This window comes from Falco rusticolus, chromosome 1, assembly GCF_015220075.1.
Source record: "Falco rusticolus isolate bFalRus1 chromosome 1, bFalRus1.pri, whole genome shotgun sequence".
Classification (NCBI taxonomy): Eukaryota; Metazoa; Chordata; class Aves; order Falconiformes; family Falconidae; genus Falco; species Falco rusticolus.
Window position 1 is genome coordinate 51,238,694 of NC_051187.1, and position 15,100 is coordinate 51,253,793.

The 15,100-nt window shown below is 55.4% G+C and overlaps 1 protein-coding gene across 1 annotated transcript in view; it reads right to left on the bottom strand.

Moving 5' to 3' along the window:
• The window catches only part of IGFBP7 (insulin like growth factor binding protein 7), a 17,997-nt gene extending 3,777 nt beyond the window's left edge, over positions 1 to 14,220 (bottom strand). The window contains 3 exon segments of the mRNA XM_037405631.1: positions 922 to 1,031; positions 13,573 to 14,058; positions 14,061 to 14,220. Coding sequence (XP_037261528.1) covers positions 922 to 1,031; positions 13,573 to 14,058; positions 14,061 to 14,220 — 756 coding nt within the window.
• Between the last annotated feature and the right edge of the window lie 880 nt (positions 14,221 to 15,100).

Consider the following 15,100-nt stretch of genomic DNA (forward strand, 5'->3'; position numbering starts at 1 on the left):
CTGCTGCAGCAAACCAGGCCACCCCTCCTGCTGGGCTCAGCGTCGATGGGACAGCAGCAGTGCAGTTACCCCAGTGCTGCATATCTGAGCCCAGAGCATGGATATCCAGCATGGGCTAAGCGGTATGCAGCCCTCGTTATCACCAGGTCGAGCATCTCTCGGCCATGAGGAAGAGGCACAAAAGGCAGAGAGTGCTGACAGTCAATGTAAATACAACATCTGCTTGTAAACAAGCAGAAAATCCTGCCTGAGTCAACGTGCCTACGTTGTGTGCTCACCCAACAGTCTGCCCTGGGACCCCTAGGAATAAAGTTTGCTGCCTCAGAGCACAGCAATCTTTGGGCCAATCTATTTTTTTTTTTTCTTCTCTGTAGTATTCTTAAGCTAGTATTGTTTCAGCTTTATTGTAAGACCCCTCCCAAGTGTCCACAAACCTGTGGCATTTGAGGAGGCTACAGGTGCCATGCAGCGGCTCTCAGCCCCTCAGCAAGGGTCCCCCCTGCCCCAAGCCAGGTGTTACCAGCATGCTGCCGACATCGGTGTGCTGCTGGAGGTAACTGCCCCATGCCGTTCCTGTTCTGACATGGGTGAGCCGTGTCCAGCCACCTCGGAGTCACTGCCGCCCGCGGGGTGACAGCAGGTCAAGGGACATTCCCCGCGTGCTCTGAATACCAGGCGCTACCAAGAGAAACACAAGTCCTGCTCTGCCTCGGGATCAACAAGAGTTTAGGAAAAGCAAAGCCTGAAGACTAAGCAAAGCCAGATGTTTGGGGGCGGACAGATCTGCACAGATGAGAGAACTCATCGGATGTCGGTGTCTAAGGAGGGATCTGCTACGGCTCATTTTTATTTTATGCTCACCAGGCAGTTTCAGCTGCCTCAGGTTTGCTGTGCTCTAAGAGCTCCTAGTAGGGCCCTTACCTTGTTCCAGATGAGGACAGGGGTTGGGATGCCCATGACTTCACAGCTCAGGTAGATCTGTGCTCCTGTCACATTCCAGATGTCCTTAGGAGGGGTCACAATGGAGGGTCCTGCAAAAAGAGAGAAATTCTTTTAAGGACTGGGTGACTGCAAGCCTGTCTCCTTGCTAGCCTTTTAAGTGGGGCCAGTCAAGTCTGATGTGTTTTGAAGATGAGGTGGAGGGGTCCCTGCCTGGAGCAAAGCTTGCTGGACTGATCCCACATCACAGCACTTCCCAAAGCTACACGTGTGTCCGACCTTCAGCTGTTGAGGCTGATGGGCGCTTGCCCCAGATGGAAGCTCAGGTGCTGAGCAGTTCAGGTGCTCAGTCCACCTACTTGCAAGCCTGAGGTCAGAGGTAAGACAGTGTTTGTTATCTCAGGGGCTGAGCAGGACTTTACCGACGGCTGCCTCTGCTCACCGTGCAGCCAACCAAGTGCAAGGTGACACTCAGCTGGCATGGAAGAAAGGACCCCCACAGGAGACTGGGATCCCCAGCTTCGCAGCATCCTTCTTCCCAGCATTATTTTAACATGCAGCGAAGCCCGTGGCAGCTGGCTAGCAGAAATCAGTGTTACGCTGCTCCTGTTTCACCTGTGTGCAGTACCCAGCCGAAGGAGGCTGGCTGGAGGGTGGCGGAGCTCTCCCTGGGGGGGATCTGGGAAACGACCAGGTGAATGCAGGGCTCCGTTTTTCCCCACGGGTTTCCAATCCCTGGTTAAACAGGGAGTTGTTTCCAAAGCCAGATGGGAACAGAACTGTTTTGCAGATCTGTCTGGGGATGTTTACCCCTCGGGCTGGGAAATGTTGGAGACGTGACCCATATCCCAGGAAGGGAAGAATGGCCTTTTCTGTTCAGTCCCTCTTTAGTGGGGCTGTTTTGCAAAACGTGGCTATTAATTCCCCACAATAGGAAGTGCAGACCAAAGGAGCACATAGTGTTTATTTCCACTTATTGACAGCTTGAAGAACACAGCAGCTTTTCTCCTTCTGCTCTGAAGATGCAGGCAGTTACAGGAAACTGAAGCTCCCATTAGGCTCCACAAGGAGAAGGCATTTCCTATGTGAACATGTGCTCCAGAGCCAGCCTGACTGAAGCCCCTGGGTATGCTGGCTCATAGACCATGGCGCATTCCCAGCTCCATAAAAGAGGGGCAGATTTGGGTCCTGATGCTCTTTCTCGGGTCCTAAGCATGCACTGACCTCAGCCCTGCATGCACACCCGGCCCTGCAGCCCTCTCGCAGGCACTGGGGAGCAGGGTTCAGGTGCATCCCACTGCACCAACGTCTTCCAGCAGAAAGCTGGTATCTTTTTACCTCCTTGGGATCCAAGGGCAGATCCACACCAGTATCATCAGCCAGGGGATGCTGTGGTGGCTCCCCACTCCTGAGCAGCTGGTATAATCCCTGAGAAGTATTTGGTCTTCTGAGACTTTCCTGTCCAGGAATGAGTGTACACAGCCTGATGGTGGGAAGCTGCTAAAAGACCACAGGTGACTGCAATCCGAATTCTCCATTAGAGAGGTATCCCAGTCCTGGTTTTAATAGGAGGTAGCTGTGTAGAAGCAGGAAAATCTTATGTGTAGCCCTGGGCGATGGTTAAACCCACACCTAATGATCCGTATGGGCTGGTTTCCTGGCAGACATCACAACCCAGGTGCTCCTCATCTGCACTGAACTGAGTCTCTCAGCTGAAAAAAGAATTTAATCAGCATTTCATTACCTCTCTTGCCCTGTTGTTGGTTCTGCTGCTGCATGAATTGATTCCTGTGCACTGGCCAGAAGAGGGATGTGTCAGAGCCACAGCACCCTTTCCCATCTGGAAGGGTGCTGCAGTTATCCTTGCTCTGGATGGCCCAGAGCAGATCCGTGCCTCTGGATGGTGCCCAGCTCTGCACTCTCAGCAACACCCCGCTGGAGGCTGCTCCCCTGGGTACAACCATAGCACAGTACGGCGGGGTGACCCCTAGGGCTGGCACCCCCAGTGCACCCCTGCCCGAAACACCGCCCGGCACCTGTGAGCAGCAGGGCTGTGGCCAGCCCAGGCAGGGCACTGCCAGCCACGACAGGGCCACCTCAGGTCACACACTCTGCTCCCCTTCCCCAGGGCAGCCGTTTCCTGCACAGCCCTCCTGTTCTTTTTCTGGTGTCCCTTGAACAATAGGGACAACAGGGCACTCAGCAGCTCTGGGGTGGGACCTGGATGTCCCCAGGCTTCTTAGCTTACACCATGCTCTGCAAGGACCTTCAGCAGATGTGCCCTTGGCACAGCCTCCTGCTGCTGCTGCTGCCGCCTCCTGCTCCGAGCCATGCAGAACCTCCCACACGCAAGGTGCCTTTCCTAGGGCACAGCCTGGGGTCTGCCCCTGTGTGACACCGTCCTCTTTACCACCAGTTGCTGGGGCTCTCCATGAAGCAGTAGAAACACAGCTGCCCCCAAATGACCACCATCTCCCACCACAGACAAGGAAATATCCTGATTCTCAAGTTAAAGCCAGGTGGATGTTAAGGCACCATTATGCTTTTCTAGGATCTGGCTCAATTCCTTCCTGGCTGGGAACTGCTAGCATCCAGCACACCGCCAAATCCACTGCCGAGGTGTCGCCTTAGCTGCCGCTCAGTTTTCCCCTGCATCAAGGACCCAGACACCCTCTGCCCACGGATGTCCGCCTGCCCTGCCAGGAGCAGGTCACATCACGAGAAACTGCTGGCAGGGAAAAAGAGAGATTTTTCTACCCACCTCCTGGGTGAGGAGAAACCTCCCCTGGAAAGGGGACTGGCCTGCACAGCTCTGCAGCAAAGCTGCAGCTGGCTCAGCACAGCAAGAGCCCGGCTATTAGAGGCAGCCCAGAACGCCAGCGCAGGATGTACATCCTGATCGAACCGGGAACGGGAACATAAGACTCTGCCTTTGGCTGCAACATCAACTGGGAGCATCCACAGGCCTCGGCTTCTGTGCCTGGGCTGGGAGGGAATACACATCCCGAGAGATGCAAGTGTCATGGGAAGAGTCAGTGCGGTCTCTCGGGATAGTTGATTTACATCCAGCCAGCCAAAACCCTAGAGCTGAGCCTCTTCCTCCACTAAAAATAAATGAGAAAGGCCAAGAAGTCAGCAGATTTAAAACAAAATCACGACAGGCCACAGCAGCAGCTAGATTCCCACCACTGTGAGCCCACACCCAGATGCATGGCAGCCACCCTGCTTTACTGCCTGCATGGGTCCCGCTCACGTTCTCTCCCACAGTTCCCCCAAAGAAGCCAGAGACGGACACGGGACACGGCAACCTGCCACAATGGGGCAGGCAGGGGATGCTTGAGCCTTGCAAGGACTTCAGCGGATGCAAGGACATCCCTTCCTGCAAGTCACCCCTCTTGCTTTGGGGGTCCTTGTGAAGGCAGCAAGGCCACCATGCGCTCAGCTGGACTGGAAACAAGCCCACCTTGTACAGAGCAGATGACTTGATTCCTTCCAGCGAGGAGTCCCCTGGCCCCGCAGCCTGTATCTTAGAGACCTTGCTGCTCTACTTGCAGCACTGCCCGGGACGTTTTTCCGCCTGCTTCCTTCAGGCTGGGGACTTGTGGGTTGCACCTGCTGACAAAAATGGTCACCACCATCAACGTGGCAGAGTGGTCTCCACTCCCCACCAGGACCGAGCCCGGGGCACTGGGGATGATGTACAGGCTGCTTGCCCCGACTGCGGAGGAGCTCCCTGGCCAAGAGGACGTGTTGATGGAGATGAGCTGCTCTCTGCAGGCACTTCAGGCATTTCCTCCCTGCTCTGCCCCATTGTTCGTTAAGACAAACGGCCCTCCCTGGCCCTGGAAGGGGGTTATATACGGAGCCAGCGAGCTCATTCACCTCGGGACAGGAGCCTGAAAGCACAGGGACTGTTTTTCCTGCAGATGACAGGGAGCTGACAGCCTGTGTTATGTCAAACGCAGCATCCGGAGAGGAGTTCCCGTTGCTGCCCATGTAGTCGTTTTTCTGCTGCAGCAGCAAGCTGCAGAGCCTGTGACTTCCTCAGCGATGAGGCTATCATTTGGCATCTGCTCCTGACACCCCTGCCACGCCAGGCACCTCTTCCTCTGCTCAGCCACAGCTGGCAGAGATCTGGCTTCTCCCAGCCCCTCACCTGCCCCTGGACGGTCTATCACAGCTCAGGGTTCCTCGCTGACCTTCCTTTGATGTCCACATACACACAAATAAATCACACTCCAGCAAGCAGAGCAATAACTTTTCTGCTAAAAAGGGGCTACAGGTATGTCACTAAAGGCAAAAATAAGCTTGACATTAAGTACTGTGGTGTATGCCCTGGTGCTGAGGCGCACATGGGAAGTCCCAACCACAAACGTATGAAGCTGTGTCCCTCACGGTGAAGCTCGCGTGGGTGCCAGCTCGGTTCCCACCAGCCCTCCTGAGCACTCCGCAGCCATGCCACAGCCCCGGGTGAAACACAGACTGGGAACACTTCCCATCAGACGGCAAATCGAAGCAAAAGCTAGACATTGTTCACACCCACAAGCTCTGGCAAGTCTGAAAATAGACCCACTCCAGTCCCCTGAGTTGCTGGGAAAGTATTTTCCCTTCAAAATAACTTTATAAGGAGAAGGGGAAACCTTCCGTAAGCAGCATCTACTCATTCTAGCTGGCACGACCTCAGCCGCTCCGTCCCCAAGTCCCTCTGCAAGAGGCAGCAGCGGATGGGAAATGCATGTGGTTTTTCCCCCATTCCCAAAGCTGCCTGCTGCTTTTTTTCCTTCTTCACCTCTTTCTGAAGGCATTGCTCCTCCTCCTGTAACTTGGCCTTGAAGAGACTAAGGAGTTTCAGAAGGAAGTTCCAAGACATCTCGACCAAAGGTGATGCTGGATGGTAAGACCTGCTCAGACGGTCCCCCGCAGACTTCAGCAACCCAGTGACCCAGGGAAGGCTGCGAACATGAACACAGATCTTCCCCAAGCCCTGGAGGCTTGAGACCGAGTCAGCGTGAGGTAGGGCCCTGGGCCATCATCTATCTGCCATGGATCTCCTCCTGCTTCCCACTCCACCAGGCTCACCGTGGAGCAGACCAATACTGCTGGAAATCCCAGCTCTGCTGTTTCACCATGGTTCGGGAACGCTGCCTTCGGAGACCTTGTGCGTGACCTTTCTATGAATACTTACCAGTCCTCCACAGGGTTTATGCGTAGGTGGGACGGAGAATGGTATGGCCCTGCAAAGAACAACACCCCAAGCCCCTTCTCCCCTACCCAGCATGCCGGATGGGTCTGCGCTGCCCCCAGCACTGCATCCTCGTGCAGCATCCTCAACCTGCATCGCCGAGCGGGGGCAATGGGAAGGCCAACATGGCTGAGGCTGCTCTGAAGCTCAACTGCAAGCTTATAGCCACACTTGCCCCTGGAAGCAGCCAAATGGGGAAAGGGCAAGCCCTCTGAGCAGAGACAACACTGCCCTTCCCAGCGGGCTGCCACAGACTAACCTCTCTCTTGCCTCTTCCCCCTGTCCTATCCTGTTTGCCACCTTCCCTCCCGTTTGCTGAAGTATGCTGTCCCCAGGGTCCAACAGGCAGTAGCTTTCTGCAAACACGTTTGCTGCTTCCCAGCCACATCCGGATGCACCTCTGGATTTTTTTGTCCCAGACCTCCCAGACAAGCTCTATCAAGAAACTTCCCTCCTCCCGGCTGCCACCTCCCCTCTTCTCTTCGTGTGACCTCAACTGAGAAGAAAACTGTCATTATGGCACAAGGATGACCAGGAGCTAAAGCCTGGAAAAAATGTGAAAAGCTTATGGTAGGAGACATGGAAACAAGGCACGCCAGCATTTATGCAGGGAAAAGCAAGCAAGGCTTTCAAAAGTCCGACCTGATTAGACTTGTTAGGTGGTAATCTCCTGTTTAATATGAACCTCAATCAACCTCAGCCCAACAAAGGATTAAACACTTTTTTTTTTTTTTTTTTAAACACAGCATGCCTTTGCAGCAACAGAAAAAACAAACACAGGGAGGAATTTGCTGATCTGTAATCATTCCTTCCTAGTGATTTTGCCTATGCTGTGATGATTGAGCATGAAGACACAGGTGAAATATAGGATCCTCTCGGGCAGTGGAGGTATTTGCGTAGTGCTCAGCATACTGGTGCTCGCCAAGGCTCTGAGCTGCCAAGTAATATATTAAACAGCTTTGCTAATGAGATTTTAGCATAGCAACCATAAAAACTCAAGCTCCAATGAACCAAGAACTTTTCAAATAATTAAAAGCATTCTAAGGCAGATTTTATGGCCTACCCTACAACAGTGGAAAACCCCAAAGTTACAGATTAATTTAAAAAATATCAGCATAAAGCTTCAGCCCTAGAAAACTCTGTCTCGAAATCTCAATGCACTGTGTGCTGGGAAAGGAAGCACCATGCTGAAAAATGTCATATTCCCACACCATGCTCCACCTGCAAAGAGGCCGTGGTACAAAACAAAAGGTGTAACCTTACCACACACCTGCACAGCTCTGCTCTGCCACAGACTCTCTGGACGCAGCACAAAAATGCTGCCAAGATCTACCTGCAAATGCAATGCCTTCCTTTGTCGTGAGAGAAAGCAAGTGGCAGGCCACTGCTGCATGCCCCCCACTCCCAGCTGATGCAGAAACCCCAACCAGCTTCCCAGGAAAACTAGAGATTTCAGTTCATTTCCAACCACAGATGACTTCGCAAAAATGTCTCCAAATCTCTCTTTCACCAGCAAAGAAGGAAGCACTCATAAAATGGGGATATTACGTGCCTTAAAATCCAGGAGAGGAAAAATGGGAGGAAAGAACTAAAGCAATCAAAGTAATTTGTGAACTAAAAAGCACAAATTCAGAAGTTTCTTGAAATATGTGATTGGATATGAACTGTGCTCTCTGGTGTCTAAAACAGCTAGCTGTATCAGGAGGAGGTGAGCCAACGTCAGTAATAACAGCCGTCTGCCATCTCCCAGAAGGTTTTCCCCCAAACCCCTGTTTCTGCTCTACTCTGGCACTGGATTAAAAAAACCAACAAAAATCAAACACCAAACCACCCTCAAAACTAAAATATTTCTGGCAAAGCCTCAACAGCTGAATGTGCATGGAAGGAGCCAACAGATGTGATTTATGTTTCTTGTTTTAAAATTGATCTATGGGAACCCTTTGTTTGCAGTGCAGATGTAGCTTCGTAGGACACTGAGGCACCAGCAAAGCAAAACCACTGCTGGGGTCAAGTGGCAGGAATTTTGGGGGAGCGTACTTGCCCCTGGGGCCATCAGTCTCCATGGGAGCCTGGCAGCCATGATCCTACATCCATCAGCCCATCTTTAAGCCCTGCAGACAGCCCAGAGACCTTGCACCCACCTTCCCGAGCCCCAGAGCTGGCGGGTGGTACCTTAGCAAAAAACCCCTTCTAGGAGAGACGCTGTCTGGGCTTCTAGCAAGCCAAAACGATACCCCTCTGGGGGTTCAGCTCAGCTCGGTGACTGGGATCTTTCTGCTGGTGAAAGAGAGATTTAGGCAAGTTTAGCGCTGGTTACAGTCTGCTTTAAAAGAATCTCTCCTGGTCCTGCTGTTCATAAGCTATGCAGCCTGTGGGCTGGATCCTGTAAGGTGCTGAGCCCTCACCACCACAGGGCAAACCCCTGCACGTTCCCAATGCTGGGAAAAGACTTTAACGGAGCCACAGACATTCAAGCCACGTTCAGATCAACAGGAATAAAGCAGGCTGCTTGGTGAGCCGGCAAATCTACCTTCGCCCACAGAGACGCCAAGTTTCTTCCTCGGGGAGGTCCTTGTAGGTAGGTACCAAGGAGAAGCAGGTACCAGTTCCCTGGAGAGTGAAACGCTGCTCTCCGGTGTCTGCCGAGCACTGCTCTGGGGTACGCTGCACTGGGGCAAGCACAGGCACTTGGCTTCCACCAAAAGAGAAGTGAGCGTAACATATAGAAGCCTTGACTCAACGGCAAACAACCTGGAGACCCAAACCCTGCTGGAACAGGTATCAGGGACTTCAAACCATAATGAGGCAAGTTCAGCAATATTTCCAGCAGCCACGACATGTCCCTTGAAGCACGTTTTGGCTGGTAGCTAATGATAACAGATACTCAGGGGTATTTTCCCTTCTTGCGCTGGTTAGGCAACAAGTCTGTGCCTGGTATTTTTCAGCTCAGAGAGATCATCGTGCCGAAAACCCTGCTAGCTTTTCGATGGGGGTTGGTGCTTTGAAGCTGTTTTTCTGCCTGGCTTGAGCTGAGCCATGCAGCCCTAACTCTTCATGCCAGCTGGCTCTGCATGACAGTGGGCACCATGGTCCTCCCACCCCAGGTCCTAGCTGGCCGTAAACAGCCTCAGTGAGGGCACTGCAAAACTAATTTCAGCCTAAATCACCGAAGCCACCAACTCCATAAGAGGCTCTTCCAAACATCTGTGCCCAGGCAGGAGAGAGCGGTGGCAGAGGGCAGCTCCCCAGATGTCGCAGCAGCCTCCCCTCCTGCCAAGGAGGCCACTGGAGGTGGCACCCCTGACCGCTCATCCCTGCCTCACCAGCGGGCTTCTGCTTCGTGCCTGGGCCTGCCCTGCCTGCAAGAGCTGGCAGCAGACCTGAGCGGAGCTGTGCGTATCCACAAGCAGAGTGCAAAGGGCCAATCCATTCAGTGCGGGAAAGCAGCTGGAAAACTTCACAGCATCCACCTCCTGCATGGCCTCAGCACCAGGATTAGCTAAAAAGAGGCTGCTGGGGCGCAAGGGTAGAGACAGGATGCAGGCAGTGGCTCCCTGGCAGGGAGCAGGGCAAACCCTGAGCCAGCTGTGAGCGCAAGCGTGAGGGCACAGGACAAGCCCAGCCAGAAGGAAGCACCACAGCATCGCTTCTGACTCCCCCAGAACAAACACAGGCAGCTTGGCCACGCTCTGCTAACACAGCACCACCAGCAGCCAGACAGCCTCAAGGAGCTGGGAATCAAGTAGGGTGCCTTCTTCTAGCTGCTCCCAACAGTCCTGTCCATGTGCAACCCACTCCAGGAAGGACGGGCTGGATCCCTGCATCTGCCAAGCGCAGGCATAGCAAGGGTTATTTCCATCCTCCCAGTCTCTTCTCAACTGTGTCTTCCTTTGCCCTCCAGCAGGAAGTTTTGGCTGCAATGGAAATACCTTTTTCTGCATGGCTTCACTATTTTTGTACAAAGAACACAGGCATCAGACCCGAGATGTCTGGGAAACAAGCAGTGGAAAGAGAATCCCAAGGACAGGGTCAAGGCAAATAATGTAGGGCTGAGAACTGGCTCCTTTCTTTTGCTATTTAACAACAAAGAAACATCCAAGTTTTTCCCAGTCAATGGACAGCATCTCTTAGCAAGCAAAAGCTGCCGAGCATTGCACAGAAAACCTGCGATAGGCACCATCATGAATATGGAAAGCTCGACTAGACGTGCACTTGGTCAGCTCTGTCAAATATAGTTTTAATGAACTTTCATCCCCCTCGAAATACGGTGGAAAACCATGCGTCTCAAGGAGTATTTTGCATGTTAAGCCTTACGTAGCCGAGTGCTTTGTTTTCCAGCGGCTTCACTCATGCCCACATGGTGCTGCCTATGCAAGTCGGTAGGACCGCCCCTCCCAGCAGGTATACATCCTTCGGACCCTCTGAATACCTGGTACATACAGGACAGAGAGGGAGACAAGGTGAGAAAGAGGGTATGAAATGCAACCTCAGTTAACCAAGGAACAGGAGCCTGTCTTTCAACTGCTTGTGGGCGATCCCTGTCTCAAGCACGTACTTCAAGGCACAAGAAGAGAAGGTGGCTGCAGTTAAGTCTCATTCCCACCTTGTCTGGGAGGTGACATTTGAGCAAACAGCGGCAGGAATCATGAAAAGGATAACCTGGCAGCATTAGCCCCATTTGCACCTGTCCCTGCCCTGTCTCCTGTCCTGCCACCCTCAGCATGCTGTAATGCCAGGCTGCGTGAAGAGGAGCATCTATCAATTAAACCATTCCCAGATGTATTCCCTTCTTCCCCTGGATATCTCATCTCCAGCTGCCACCCTTCCTGCTGATGACAGCAAAGGCCAATGGCAGCCACAGCTCTGCATTTACTCTTCCCGAGGACCAGTTTTCAAACAGGATGTACACAAAGCCCTCCCTCTCCAGCTCTATTTGGGGGAAAAAAAACCCAACAGCAACAAAAGAGCAATCAAACACAGTTAGGAACCACTGCTGGAAGCATGTTTTTCTGAATCTCTTGTCAGACTTGAAAGGCTGCTCACTCTTGGACCCAAAGGATGCATCCTGATCATCCAGTGCCTGCATGCAGACACCTCGGAGCCCACTGGCCTTGAGCAGACAGCCCAGGTCCCCCATCCCCCAAGGATTTCCCTCTGTGCAAAAGCTGTCACACAAATGACTGATGCAGGCAGGATCCTGCCTGTTTGTGGCCTCCCTGTGCAGGATCCCACCCTAGGCAGTGCCTTAAGGAGATCATGTCCATTTGCAGCAGGGAAACGGCAAAAGCCAGAATTTCCACTTTTTGACCCCCACAGCATCTAGGTTCTTTTAGAAACCCAGAAAAGTGCTGCCTCCTGTCTGGAGAGATATTGAAAGAGGCTCTGCCCTGGGGGGCTGATGGGGTGGATGTCCTCTCCTACCATAGTTCCAAAATCCCTGTGGAGATTACAACTCCCCTCCTCTCCCCACCCAACAGTCCTAACTGCCAGGCTACAGAAATACTTCCAGATGTCTGCCCCGTGTGTGGGCTAAGCCCCTGCCTCAGCTGCGAACCACAGAGCTCTGCGTATCACCAGAAGGTCCACAGCACCAGGGAGGCTCACGCAGCCAAGGGAAGGCTCAGAAGAGTGAGTTGCAACACTGCTGAGCAGCAGTCCACGTCCCTCCTGCTCCCTTCCGCGAGCTGCTGGGTCAGAGCTCTGCCAGTAGCAGGAGCCAAAAGAAGAGCAGCTCCCCAGAGCGACAGAGGAGGGGACATCTGGCCAGTGGCTCAGCACCACATGCTTCAGCAAAGTTCTCAAACAACAGGTAACAGCCTGCAAAGGTGTCCTGCTGCACATCCCAAGGGATCTTCTCCAAGGAACGGATGCAGTTTGTGCATGGAGTGGCTGTCCCACACTGTGACCCTCTTCAGAGAAGCTGCTGCTGTGATGACCAGAGGATGGAGAAAGTCTTGTGGGAGCTGTTGTTTGAGGCTGGCAGGTCGGTGGCTTCCCACCATGCTCTCTAGCTGCTATGTTTGCATTGACCTCATCAAACTCTGTCTCTGTAGTCTGGGTCAAAGCCCCACCAGGCCCAGCCAGCAGCCAGGGTCCGAGGAGGAAAGTGCACTCAAGGCTTGGGGCAGTAGGTTGTAAGTACCAACACCTGTTTTGCCACAATTTTGCATGCATTTTTAGGACTGCTGCAACGGTCTCTTGAGTCTGCTGGCCAGGAAATGCTCCTCCAAATGCTAGACAGAGGCCGTTCCAGTCTCATCCCACATCAACCTGAGGGCTGGAGCTCCTGCCCTCCAAGAGTTAACGCTGTACCACAATGTTCCTGGCTAATATATAAGCCTGATGTTTTGCACAAGGTTTGTGAAAAGCCACACAGGACATTTAATGGGCAACATCAAAGTGCATAACCCAATCCTTACCTAGCCCTTCATGCTCTCCTGGGGAGTTTCTGAAACTTTTTTTGCAAGACATGCTTGGCCTCGGTTATGGGAAGAAAGAGGAGGAGGAGGTGGAGGCTGTGACCCTACACATACTGTGTTTATGAAAACACTCCTCCACCAAAACGGCATTGGCGCCAAGTACTGTCCTTGAGACGTTCCATAAATAGCTGCACGCTACGTCCCGGCAAAACCCACTCCCTGAAGCAGCCTGAATTTCTAGCAAAGGCTCTGTGGCAGAACAATTTCTTCTTTGAGCACCATCCCTAAGCTAAAGCTTGGGAAGAATCTAGCTCTTGGCTGGAAACGTTGCAAGCGCAAACCTCTCTGCGCAGCTTGCTGGAAAGTCACTGCTGTTTTCACTTCGCACCAAAGCAAGCCAGCAAATGTTGGCTCCGAATTTCTGGGGTGTTCATATCCATTTAGCAACTTCCTTTTCTCACTGTCTGCAACCTTCCTCTGCCCGACCCTGCCCTGGATCGCTCAACCCTTTTGTCCCATGTCGGAACATCCCAAATCGCGAGCTGCGGGCCAAGTACGGAAAGCAGGGCAGTGTGGTTCCAGCACTGCGGGAAGCCGCGAGCGGGCGGCCAAGCTGCTCCGCATTTCTGGGGCTGCTCCAAAGTCTCACTCCAAGTTGAGGCAGCACCGTCCGACCGGGGCTCTCGAGGCCCTTTACGGTGGTTTCGAAATCCACCCGACTTTGCAAACAAGCGCCCCGAGGGGACCCAACAGAACAAGGCGTACCGCCACCAGCTTTCCCACCGTGAATCCAGGGCAGCGCAGCCGGACATCCACCCGCCCTCCCCGACGGCAGCGCCCGCCACCCACCCCGGCCCCCCGGGCCGCTCCCTGCCGCGGGCGCCCGGCCGCGCTCCCGCCGCCGCCCCCGCTCCCGCTCCCGCTCCCGGCCCCGCTCCCGGCCCCGCTCCCGCTGCCGCCCCCGCCCCGCACCTTGCTCGCAGGCGCCCTTGCTGCGCTGGCTGATGGCGGGCTCGCCGCGGCTCTGGGCGCGCAGGCTGGCGGCGCGGAGCTGGCAACCGCTGCCGTAGGTGAGCCCGTCGCTGCCGCACACCGGGTACCGGCTCTTGCAGAGGCACACGCCGGGGGGACCGGCGGCGGCGGGGGGTCCCGGGGCCGGGCCGCCCTTGGCCTTGCGGCGCTGGCGGCTCTTCACACACTCGAGGCCGGGGGCGCAGCGTCCCCCCGCCGCGCCGCCGCCGCCGCACGCCTCGCCCTCGCCGCGGCCGCACTGCCAGCAGCAGCCGCAGGCGTCCCGCACCCGGCCCAGCGGGCAGCCCCGCGGCGGCAGCGCCGGGCACCGCGCCGGCTCGCAGGGCCCGCAGCCCCCCGCCGCCGGGGCGGGCACCGCCAGCAGCAGCGGCAGCAGCAGCAGCGCGGAGGGCGGCATGGCGGCACGGCGATCCGCCCCCGGCAGCCACTTAAGCCGCGGCGGGGGAAACCCCTCCCCGGCGGCGCCGGCCCCGGCCCGGCCCCGGTCACGGCTGCGGTCACGGCCCCCGAGGCGGCACCGGGGCGCCGCCGCCCTCGCGCGGTCTCGGCCCTCGGGGTGCCGTCCCGGCTGCCCCGCAGCTCTGGCATCACGTCGGTGCCCCCGTCCCTGCCGGGCTCAGCCCCCAGCCGCGGGGCTGCAGGGCCCCGGTGACCGCCCGAGCCGCCGGCCTCCAGCGGGAGCGGGGAGGGGAGCACAGCTGTCAGGTTCAAGCGCACATACTGGGGACAACGTTGTCGCCCGCTGCCTTTGTTCACCTTGGCTTGTCGCACCTGCCCCCGGGTGGCTCCTGAGGGATCCCCGAGGGGCTGGGGGATGTTGTCACCAGCAGAAACTGCGAGTATTCCTCGGGCAGCACTGGGAGATGCTGCTTGAGTCTGTCGGGATGGTGCTGAGAAAGTGCAGCGCCCCAAAGCATGGCAACGCTGTTAGACCCCGAGGGCGGTGGGGCGTGCAGGGGTCTCTCATCTGCCCTCAAGCTCATTCCCCCTCCCCGGGCCTGGCTGCACCTGTGGGGCTTCATCTCGGGCAAGCAGTGCAGGCTGAGGCGATGCTCAGCCCCGGTACTGCTGGACCAGCACCGCGGGCACTGCCTCGGCACTGCAAGAGGGAAGGATGGCAGTCATCGGTGTCCCTCGCTGCGAAACACGGGGATGCGGCACTGCCCAGTATGGGTTGTCAGAGGTTGTGTCCTACTGGGTGGCCCCTGCGTCACCGTGTCCTTTCCCATGTGGAGCAGCTGGGGGCTGTGAGTCAGACAGACTGGCTGAGGGGGGCTGCCAGTTCCCCACGCTCCCAAATTTGCACTGGAAGGACTGACCCGATTGTGCCTGCTCAGCTGCTGACACTGTGGGAATGGGCTTCCACTGTGTGCTTCCTTGGCTCCCTGGGGCCCACCAAGGGATGGACATTCCACCTGGGACATCATGGCAACTGCAGCCATTTCCTTGGATTTCTCCATTCCCCTCA